The 12500-nt window shown below is 39.2% G+C and overlaps 1 protein-coding gene across 1 annotated transcript in view; it reads right to left on the bottom strand.

The window, feature by feature from the left end:
* Window positions 1–12500, bottom strand: part of LOC128610664 (uncharacterized) — a 139096-nt gene that overhangs the window by 29216 nt on the left and 97380 nt on the right. The window contains exon 6 of the mRNA XM_053630082.1: window positions 162–343. Within this exon, the coding sequence (XP_053486057.1) occupies window positions 162–343 (182 nt within the window). The remainder of the gene's footprint in view (window positions 1–161; window positions 344–12500) is intronic.

The following is a 12500-nucleotide window of genomic DNA, read 5'->3' as shown; positions in this document are numbered from 1 at the left end:
GCAAGTATATGACCTGCTCCTCCTACACCTTGCCATCACCTGCTGCGTGATGTACTATTTGACCGCAACACTACCCTCAAAACTCACTCACTCACACTCACACACACACACACGCACTGACTGTTTTTCTATTTCCTTAACCAATCTTAATTCCATCTTACCTTAGTGAGGGTGATGATGGCCTCCTGGTTTACTCCAGTAATGCTGAAAGTGTCTCCTGAATCCCCCTCCAGGATGGTATATTCCAGCTTGGCGTTCTCTCCCAGGTCAGCGTCTGTTGCTGAGATCCGGCCCACCTCCGCCCCTGGTGCCGCCAACTCCGACACAGAGAACAACCAGGAGCCTGAAAGGGGGAGGAGATAGAAAAAAGAGACCAACAGACAGATCAAGAGACATGATTAGAGATAAAATAGATGTCAGATATACACTGAGATGGCAATTACCATAAAGGTCACTTTGAAAGTGTGCAATCACTTACAGTAGCCCATCTGTTATTGTCCATCACTAAACGGGAACTGCTATAGGACCACAGCTGAGTAGATATTATGGGGTATGGACTAGCACATGCAATGTCAGGAATAAAGCATGACAGGAAAATAATCAATGATGGGGTGGTGTTATGCAATGCAACACAAAGCGGAGTTACACTTATCACCTTACAGTTGATTATTATTTGTAAGTGTTTTATTCCTCTTATACCACAGCAGTTCATTAATGAACAACACATCACACCTTTTATCCATTTATAGCTATGTTGTGGAATGTCCATGAGACAAATTAGTTCCTGCCATCACTTACACTTTAACAACTCTAAAGAGTCATCTCCTTATCAAGCTCTCTTTTTTTTTCCTCCCACTTGAAGTTGTTAACTTTACCAATAAAAAACCGGAAAGGCCCTCAGTCATGAAGACTTACTCAGCATTCACACTGGAGACTCCTTCCATAAATGTTGCATATATGTTGCATAAACATCTTCTTACAGAAACCTTATCGACTTTGTTAAATAGCATGTTGTTTTTTAATTATTAGCCTTAGACTATGTAGACTGTCTGCTGTACAAGTCCCTGTGATGAGTTGTTACTATGGAAACGATGACGTATTAGCGAATGACTTGTGCCAACACATTGCAGGGCACAATTGCACACACATTCGCATACTATATACAATTTCGAATTGCCAGTCAGACTGCAACAGGTCTTTGGACTGAGGGAGGAAACTGGAGTACCTGGAGGAAACCCCAAAGCAAGAGAACATGCAAACTACATGCACATAGGATGGAGGCACGATTCAAACCTCCATCCCCAGAGGTGCAAGGCAAGCATGCTAACCACTAAGCCACCATAACAACAACCTTTTGTCACACATCACAGCTATATTTCTTGGTCTTACCCATTGTTATGAATGATTAAGGGAATTTGGCCTATATGTTACCTCATATTTATACTCTTGTGAAACAGAAAGTTATGGTTGAACAATTTCCTGTTCCTAGTCACCCAAGTGTACTAAAAAATGTAAAATATCAATGGGAATATACTTCAAATGTGTTTTTCTCATATGAATTCATAGGGGTGCCAATAAAGATTAAACAAAAGGTTAAAGAATGAAGAAATATTTTCACAGCCTTCTTTGCTCATATTTACCAATGGTGACAATATTAGTGGAGGGCACTGTATGCATCATGCCTATAAGATATGATAAAATACCAACTTTATTAAAGGATTTTGCGGTCAAATACTTGGTTAAGTAGGAAAACTGACTGAGGAATACACAAATTCTAGATTTTGGAACTCTAATCAGTCTGTTGGAGCGCATAATAGTATATTCAGTATGTAGCACTGGCAACAGGTCAAAAGAAATACTACACACAAGTGTTTCCATGCCAAGACTGGTGTACAATCTTGTGGTGAAAAGTCTGGAGCCTAATTTAATCAAAAGTTGTAGCGCATGCACTCATAATCCCTTTCTACATTCCTAAAACACTTGTCCAAAACCTTGTTTGGAAATGATCATATTGTCCAGTTTCCACTGATTTAAATCTCCCAGTACTATGGTGGGGGCATCTGGATGCTTTTATTGCTGTTGGTGTACACAGTCCACAATGATAGCGACTGCTCCTGCCACTTTACTGCTAGGAAACAACAAACAACAGAATGCAGCTACATACGGCAGACGAAATGGATTCGGCATCACGCTCAGAATTTCAACTTTTCTATTTCATATCCCCTCCTTAAAAATATTGTGTCAGAACCAATGGCTATTGATTCCCACACAAGTCCTGAACTGGCATTTCTGTTGGTTCACACAAGCATAAATCTCTGAATTTCTCTCTCACACACACACACAGGAAGGATGCTTTTTGAAACACACACACAAAAAAAAGTAACATGTTGTTAATCGAGTGTAGGCTGGTAAGGATTATAGATGGAAGTGGGGGTCCTGTGTACTTTCACCACAGGCGTCTTCAGCTCCTGCTCTCGTACCTTGTTTCTCCACATCACATCCTTTCTCAGTTGAGAAGGGCTAGAATACACAAGCGATGAAATCGGACAGTTCTTTGGATTCCAAGAACGCACAGAAGGTCAGAAAGACTTAACACTGTCTCTCAGTTATAAAAATGGAGGGTCAGCTCTCATCACTGGCAAGATGTAATACAACTCCCTCAGATGTAGTTTGTTGTTAAAAACAATTTGTAGACCAATTTGTAGCTTGACAAAACAATAAACCTCAAGAAGACTAGTGGAAGATATTCTTTTACAACTAGCTGCATAACATGTATTTAAGTTGGGCTCTAGTCGGCTCCTGCTAGAGCTGTATCAGGCACGTCCCACTAGACAGAGACCTGGGTCAGACCTGGACCAACTAAAGAGATTATATCCATGCTCCAGGAGGAGTCTGGAATCTGTAGCTGGTGTTACAGAAGTCTCGGTTGACCTTCTCAGCCTGCTGCCACCAGGACCCCCAACCAGGCAAAGCAGAAGGAAAATGAATGAATGATTGAAGTAGCCACAAAACACACTGATCGTTTAAACAACAATTAAGAAAACAGATGCACAAACATGGTTCCCAGCTGAGTAGTGGACTTCCAGGGTGCTGCTTCTACACTGCTGGCACAATACAAGACTATCAGTTGAAGCAACATTGCTGGGATGTTTTTTGACACCTCACTGTTACTGCTGGGTTGAGAATAGAGATGTGCATGAGGTGTGTTTTTTTAATCACACTCCTGCCACTTTTGAAGGTATTACCACATGATATAGGGTATTTTCTGCTGAATTTAGTTGGGCCTATTTCCCCAAAATATAAATAAATGCATCATTTAAACCACAGCAACCCTGACCAGGAAATAGCAAATACAGTAAAGTACAGTAAATGCAGCACAAGGGTCACGTCCAAAACACTCCCATGTTAAAACTTTGTGGCCTTTCTTTATCCCACATACTTCATATCTGACCACTTTGTCCAAAGATGCATAAAATATTCATGCTTGTGCATCATTTTTGCTAGCTCTATGGTTCCTTTGAGATCCCAGTCCAATAGATACCTCTACTTAAGAAAGTCCACCAGCCATCAATATCCAACCAATAGCAATGTAATAAAGGCACCTGTCTTCCAAAACCCTGTCTTGGGTGTTTCTACTACTGCAGAGATTTGCACAGTCTGAATGAGGAGCCAGAGTAAGCAGCTTGCATAACCCAACTCTGAATACAAGTAACTTTCCCCACGTAAATATTTATGGAACATTTGGACTTGAGCCATCAAGTCTGAATACATCCCACTGTCCTGGGATGAGCACTGGAATGTTCTTACGTACAAGTCTACATAGATAGGTAAGATTATCCACCACCTAGTCCACCACCCAAATAATATCTGAAGGCCCGTAACCCTTTTCCACCGATGTTCCTTTGATGCAGTCTAATCAATACAATTTCAGTACAACTTGTCTATTATATTTCATGTTGTTGTTGGGTTTTTGTTTTGTTTTTCACCAATGTCATTGCATTTTGCTCTGGAAAGATTATCCACCACCTAGTCCACCACCAAAATAATAACTGGTGGTCCTGTAACCTTTTTCCACTGCAGAAACAGTCCTCCAACCAAAAATATCAAACCAATAGCAGTGTAATAATGGCAGTCATCTAGTTGCTATTCCAAAACCTGTCTTGGATGTTTCTACTACTACTTGGATGTTTCTATGGTTTGCATAATCCTGGGATGAGAAAAGGACAGTTCTTTGATACAAGTCTACAGTACCCAGGTGAGAGCTTTAGGGTATCCATGTGGGTTCATCCACAAGTGCAGAAGCTCCAAGAAGAAATCCATAGGGTAAAAGAGGCATGTCAGGATGGAAATGGAAATGCAAATGGAAAGCTGTGAAAAGTAGCAAGGTAGGTGTGTGTAATTTCTCTTTATGGGATCAATAAAGTGTTAGCATAAAGACCAGTAAATATTTTAAAACCCCTGCACTGCTGCGTTACCAGAGACACGCCACTTAGTATCATTGCTGTGCTGAGAATAAGTAAACACTTAGTCCACTGCTTGGTCCTGCTATTATTTTCCACTGATTGACAGGGTGGCTATCAGATGATGTGTTACAGTCAGTAACTGCACACTTGTAGTAGATTTAGCAAATAATGCTAAGACTGTTGTTATAAGGTAGGTGCACCTAATAAACCGGCAACTCTGTGTACACTCAGAGCCACTGCTTTAAGCAAACAGTGCTGCATCTCATTTCGTTCTTCTTCAGTCACTAACAAGCTCAGCTGTCAGGCTCGCATGATTGACAACTGCATTGTATTACTTTCACCTTGCTAATACTGTATAGCAATGACCTTGCCTTCTTAAGCCCTGCATTAAATCAGCACATTAGCTCTGCAATGCTGATTCAATGCTACAGTATTCACTGCTAGAGGCTGCCTAATTGTAGCTTACTGCATGTGATTTGCCACAGGTACATCTCAGTTACCAAGTCCACTTCAGTCTTTGCTCCCTCAGAGACTCGGTTACGGTTCAAGCGAGGCCCAATGGGAGAAGAAAAACAACAACAGATGAAGGAAGGAGGAAGCAAAAGCAAACACATCAAGGCAAGTGATGTCATCAAATCCAGTTAGTCCTTTCTTAATATAAGCTTAGAATCTGGATCATAATCGATAATATCATACAGCAAATATCACAAACACAACCTTGCAAAGAAGCATCAGTCCGGAATCAAAGACAAACTCAAAGATGCTACGTGTCCCTTCAGAACAAACAGCTCCGGATGGCAGGAATCTATGAATATTAGACATCTTCTCATATCCAGATGGCTTCATGTTAGACTTTGTCTGATACCGATTTACAAAGCTGTCACTCTGAGAACCGGCCAATTTCAGTGGGCAGAAAAAGCGCCAGTGGGCTTGCTTTGAGTGCCTGCTAGAGATAGGACTTGATTTAAAACTAGAAAGCCAATATGCTGAAATGCAGGTGGGCAATTCCTTTGTAAAATAAATAGGAGATGACATAATGCACATGGGCACACACAAATCAAATGTGGATTTTGTTTTTCTACCAATAACATACTTGATGTAAAGAATAGAATATAATAGTATAGAAGCAGCTTTACTGGCTACTTGCACACACAGGGAATTTGTTGTGCCAGTGCTTCCTGTACATACAATAAGTGCGACACCCAATGTGGTACAACATATAATAAATAAATATATTAAAGTAGAAAAAGTAAGGAAAAGGAGAAAAAAAATAGAACAATACAAAAAAATAAAGACAAATATAACCAATACACAGAAAGAATGAAAAACAATGTGGTAATGTTTTATTTAGGCTACTTTAAAGGTGCCCTGGGTAAGATTAGTCTTTTTTTTTTTTTAAAGATTAGCTGGATTTGACATTTGAATGATTCCCGCCCATGTTAAAGACGTTCCGCCCCTAGGAAGCCCCGTTATTTAGCATAGTGTTAATAAAATGACTGACAGCAGGTGCATCCAAACACAAACAAGAAATTCTGGAACAGAGATCAGTTTTCCAAATGGCTTTTCTCAGCAACTTAATAAATATTTGCCATGGCTTAAACCATTGTCTTTGTTTGGTTTTTTTTATATCAGGTTCTACATATCTTCTACATTAATTGTACAAGTAACGAATAACAATAATGGTAACACTTTCTATAAAGCCCATGCTTATAATGAATTATAGCCACATTTCTAATTATTTATAAGCAAGTATTACTGTTCTATAAATACATTTATAGAGACACAAAGACCTATATTTCGTTATAACAGTTACACTTATATTGTTACTACATTCATATTTACATTTATATAATTACTACATTTATAGTTACGTTTATATTATTGTTATAATTACATATAAGTGATGCACTTGCTTTTTCAATGCCCATGCTCATAATGCACCATACACCAATTTATAAGTATTAATCAGTCTTATGGTTCCATTAATGTATTCATAAAAACTGCATTTTTATAATGTTATTATATTGTAGTTATAATGACTTATTAATAATGCAGATTTATTTCTATGTCCAATAAGTTGTCATGTCACGGCAAACTAGCAACTCCATTTCCCAGAATGTATCACGAACTACAAACATGGCCGACAACTACGACTCCAAATGGAACACACAGACAGGTCACCTTCTCCTGAGGACTAATCACACACACCTGTTCGCAATCACACCACACTACTTAAGAGACTCTCATACACAGCCATTGCAAAGTATTATGTGCAGCTGATCTATTTTCTGTCATGTACCAAGCCTTAATCTAGTGTTTGTTAGCCTGTTTTTTTACTTTGACCTTGATTTCTGCCTTACCAGCTCTAGCCTGTTTGCCTGATCACCTGACCACAGCCTTTCTTTGTTTTTGTCTTTTGCCTTGCCTTCTGGATATTATAATCTTCATTAAAGCTCAAAACTGTAATTGCATCTGTCCTAACCTCCATTACGTGACACAAGTGATTTATTTTGTATTGCTGTCGATAGTTGTGTTGTGCTGCCTTATAAATATTTATTGTGAGTGATAATACAATTACTAACCTTTATAAATGCATCACTGATGGCTTTAAGTAAAGTGAAAGCATATGATGCAGTTTCCATAATACAAATGTTAAGAAATCATGAAGATGATCCCTGGGATAGGCTCCAGGTTCCCCGCGACCCTGTAGGATAAGCGGTATAGAAAATGGCTAGATGGATGGATGGATGAATTGATCGTTTCCCATGATAAAGTTCTGTAAAATTTCCCAGTAATTTTGTGGATCAGGTTAAAAATGTAGAGGCAGGTGTTAAACACTTTATGCTGCAAAAAAAATGATTTGTAATCATCTATAAATGCTTATGCTTCTATATGAAATAAAGGGTATTATTATTATTACTATTATTATTATTAAAGATCGATACCATTTTCATAGTCTTATTTCTAATCTATATCTTATACAGGGCCGCAAGGAGGCTGGAGCCTATCGCAGGGAATTCGGGACACAAGGCGGGGGTGCCGACCCATCGCAGAGCACAATTGCTCAACCATTCACACACCACAGATAATTAAGAGATGTCAGTCATTTATAAAACATGTATTAGGTCTGATGGAGGAAACCAGAGTACCTGGAGGAAACCCCTGAAGCACAGGGAGAAGATGCAAGCCATCGTACCACATTTAAACTAAAATTAAACCTATTAAATCAGTTGCTTTTTGAGAATCAGTGATGTATTTTATATATTTCAAATAAATACAAGCTTCCTCTCCTTTTTTTTTCATTTATTTTGAAAAATCAAATAACACACCAAATCCAAGAAAGCCTGTTTTTCCCCCCAGAACTATTAATAGTAGGAAATGTCAAAATTTGACCGTATGAAAGGTTTTTCACAGGCCCCAACACCCTCCCCTACCCCAAAACACACACACAAACCACACACACACATATAGTACAGCTTGTACACACACACACACACACACACACACACACACACACACACACACACACAGCAACAGAAGTATGTGAATAGTGAGCAGTGGTGGCTGTCGTTTTCAGGTTTATTCTTACACGGTGTCCCTGCTGCACACACAAAAAATCATTCATCATTTCCCAAAGCCTCAAAGTTCTCTTCACTACAATCCACACACACACAGACACACACTATCCTCTGGGTGATCAGACATCATTATTATGCCGGTCTCTGGAGGCCAGGATTTAGCGGGGCCGATGGAACAGCATGGAGGAAGAGACTCAATGCACCAGGGCTCATAGTCACAGCTCTCTCCACTGGGCCTTTGTAATAGCACTCAGGGGGAACATTTGCTTAGTCTGCTCCAATCCACTTCAAATATCTACCCAAGTAAATTATATGAGACATTTTATATAATCCAACCCTCCTTTCATTTAAGGACATTATAATAAGTAGTCAGGTCATGGTGTGAAAATAATTAGGCATGGCTGGTATAGAGGATTGTCCTTCTCTACATCGTCATCATCATCATCAGTCACGTATTAACAATAGGCTTACCTCAGATTCTGAACAAAGTTGGTCAATCAAATATTGAATCTTTGCGTTAATCATCGTATCATGTGGAAGCCTGAGGTTTAAACTCCTATTATTTTTCCTTATCTACGCCAAAGATTCTCAACCGTGGTACATGGTCACCTGAGATCCAGATTGGGGTCACATGAGATTTTTACTAATCATTCATTATAAGTATGCATAAAAAAAAACTTGATTTATGGAATATGTAATAATAATGAAACTTTCCAGATTATTATCATTAAAATTCCATTAGCCTTCATTCAAATTGACATCCATTTAAGCCAACGTCCAACGTGCTGTCACGTTAATCAAAGTGGCTTTTACTGGACGCGTGGATATTTAAATTACAAACGAGCAGTCATGGTTTCTCGAGAGAAACGTTACAAAATCCAATATTCATGCTGTAATGTGAAGTGTATTGTATATCCATAATATGAACAGGACAAGGGTGATATTTCAGTCTGTAGCCTGCTCTAATGACCTTTGAGCACTCTGTTCTGCTGTAGGTTCAAATCCAAACTTTGTGAATGTTCCAACTGCCACAAAGCATAGAAAGTGAAAATCTCATCGGATTAACAAACTATGTGTAGTCATACAGTGTACTGTACAGTGACAATGAGTGTTTGTACAACCCCAATCCCGAAAAAGTTGGGACAGTATGGAAAATGATGATAAAAACAAAGAGGAGTGATTTTTAAATGTACTTTGTTGACTGTAAACAAAACACGTATACAGGCAAGGTATTTGATGATTTACCTAATCAAATGCATAGTTTTTAGAAGGTAAACGTTTATTTTGAAATTACATGTAAGACGTTCCAAAAAAGTTGGGACAGGGCAATTTAGGACTAATAGCGATGTGAGAAGTTGAAATAAGAAGGTGATGTGAAACAGGTGAGGCAATCATCTAATCATAGTATATAAGGAGCCTCTAAAAAGGTCTAGTCCTTCAAGAGCAAGGATGGGTCGAGACTTGTCAATCTGCCAACAGATGCATCAGAGAATAACCCAACACTCTGGCAACCCCAACAGACAAACCCCAACCCCAGGCAAACTCAACACTGTGGCAACTTTCCACAAAGGCAAATTGTGGAAAGATTTTGGGCATTTCACCTTCTGCAGTGCACAATATATTTAAAAGATTCAAGTAATCCGGTCAAATCTTGGTGCGTAAAGGACAAGACTGAAAAGCACTTCTGAATGTGCATGATCTCCGAACCCTCAGACGTCACTGTCTTAAAAACCCTCATAAGTCTGTAATGGAGATCCTGACATGGGCTCGGGAATACTTTGGTAAACCTTTGTCAGTCAACACCATTCGACGCTGCATCCACAGATACAAGTTAAGGCTTTACTATGCAAAGAAGAAGCCATACATCAACACTGTCCAGAAGCTCCGCCCACTTCTCTGGGCTCGGTCTCATCTGAGATGGACAGTAGCACAGTGGAATTGTGTTTTGTGGTCTGGCGAGTCAACATTTCAAATAGTTTTTGGACAAAACAGCCGTCATGTTCTCCAGGCCAAAGAGGAAAAGGACCATCCGAACTGTTATCAGCGTCAGGTCCAAAAGCCAGCGTCTGTCAAGGTATGTGGGTGTGTCAGGGTAACTTGCACATCTGTGAGTTCAGCATTAATGCAGAAAGATATGTACATATTTTGGAGCAACATATGCTGCCATCCAGAGTAGGACAATGCCAAACCCACATTCTGCCCGGATCACAAGCACATGGTTGCGTAAGCAGAGAGTGCGGGTGCTAGCATGGCCTGCGTGCAGTCCTGACTAGGGATGTCACTAGAACTGATACTTCGTTACCAAAATTCTTAAAACGTGACGGTACTTGTTTTTCTGGAGTATCGTTTTAACCGATTGTAATGGAGATACCGAGGTTGCAATTCTTCCGGACCTGATGGGGGCAGCAAATACGCGCAAGTGTTTTAGTCGGTCCACAAGTGGTGAAGAAGAAGAACAACGCCTACAAGCACACGGGAAAAACTACAGAAGTTTAGCTCCGCGGCGACTCGTTGAAAGGAAAGCTGGTATGGAATATAGAAATACTTCACATTCGAGGCGGATGACAACAAACACATAATTGATGCTCTGAAGCCGGTGTGCAACCGATGCTATCGTTCATTTCAAACAGTGAGGAAACAAATGGAATTTGGCGAAGCACCTGAAACATGGTCCTATATTATGTTTGTTTGAGGCAGCTGGCATTGTGGCCGTAAAACCAACTAACTCTATGCTCCAATGTTAGTGATAACCTGTTATTTGTTAATGACGCTAACAATTGCAATGTTATAAACTACCTCCGAATGGGCCACCATGCATCGCCATTCAGTCCGTGTCCTGTCAGCAACATGTAGCCAAATGTCACAAATAATTATTCACATGTTAATGCTTTTAATAAATCTTTTTGGCCTTCCACCATATCAGTGAATTCAAACTAATGCTTACATTCAGAGTATAAGGTGTGTGTGTGTGCGCGCTTAGGAGTGCATCTCCACTGTAGCCTCCACTCATTTTCAGACAGTGTTTGATAACTAAAATAACCCCTTTTCACTATTTTTGCCAGTATCAGCCAGAGGAGGATGTCCTCCAGGAGAGTTTTTAATTTTTATTTATTTATTTATTTTTAACTATACTGTGGTGTCGACTTTGGTATTGAGTATCGTGTACTTTTGGTTGTATCAGTACTGACTACTAGATTTTTGGTATCGTGACATCCCTAGTCCTGACCTGTCTTTGATTGAGAAAGTGTGGCACATTGTGAAGTGCAAAATAAGGCAATGAAGGCCCTGTACAATTGCGCAGCTGAAGAAATGCATAACGGATGAATGGGGGAAAATTCCTCTCGCTAAACTTAACCAACTGGTGTCTTCATTCAGCGCCCAAACACAATGTGTTATTGAAAGAAAAGGTCATGTTACACAGTGGTAAACAGTTGACTGTCCCAACTTTTTTGGAGTGTGTTGCAGTCATCAGATTTGAAATGAGTGTACATTTTCCAAAATAAATTAAATTCACAAAGTAAAACATCAAATAATGTGTTAATGTGATTTCAGTATAGTACAGGGTGAACTGAAATTTCAAATGTCTCTTTTTGTTTTTTGGGGGGTTTTTTTTGCATTGACGATATTGTCCCAACTTTTTGGGATTGGGGTTGTAATATTTACAGATTTTGCATGTCATGTTTATTAACCAAGCACAGGAAAGAATGATCTATGGCATGACGTAAGCCAAAAACAGTGCTTTTGTGTAAAATAGGCTTTACGCTCATGAAAATCTTATACAAAATACAATATGTGACCCTGCCTAAACTGATAAACCCAACCATTTTGCTAGCACTTGTTTGCGAGACGCAGAGCGAGCATCAAATCAAAGTACCGATCTATATTCTATGTAACAACGGTGATGAGCCGTGCGCATTCGAATACGTCTCTTGACTTTGCTGCAGTGTGACGCACAATCCCAGTCCACTCATCAGACCCAGTGTGTTCTGGCAGTTGTGGGCTCTTACAGACACAGTGATTCAAAAGTGCATTGTTAAATGTGTAAATCTAAAGAACCAGCATGCTATCTTTCTCTTCATGTAGGACAATTCAAATTTGTAGTGCGATTTGTTTTGTTTTATGAAGAAAGTGAAGATATTTGGAATAAAAATTATCAAACGTTTTTCATTAGGACATTATGATGCAAAAAATATACTAGGGCTGGGTGATATATATCAAAATAATATCGATATTGTGATAAATTATGCAATACACTTTTCTGACATATCATTGGTACTGTATGGTGATGTTTGTATGTTTTTTTTTTAAACGTTTTTAATGATTATATATTAAATGGTACTGCATGGACTGTTGAGTTGACAATTTAAAAAAAAAACAAAACTTAATCTTCTTTGCAGGCATTACAGAAAAAGTATCATCAGAGTCAGTTGAATGTTTTTCCGCTTATTTTACGACTGTT

The sequence above is a fragment of the Ictalurus furcatus genome, chromosome 7, assembly GCF_023375685.1.
Source record: "Ictalurus furcatus strain D&B chromosome 7, Billie_1.0, whole genome shotgun sequence".
NCBI classification, from domain to species: Eukaryota; Metazoa; Chordata; class Actinopteri; order Siluriformes; family Ictaluridae; genus Ictalurus; species Ictalurus furcatus.
Note: the sequence above shows the minus strand (reverse complement) of the source record. Positions and strands in the feature narration are given on the sequence as shown.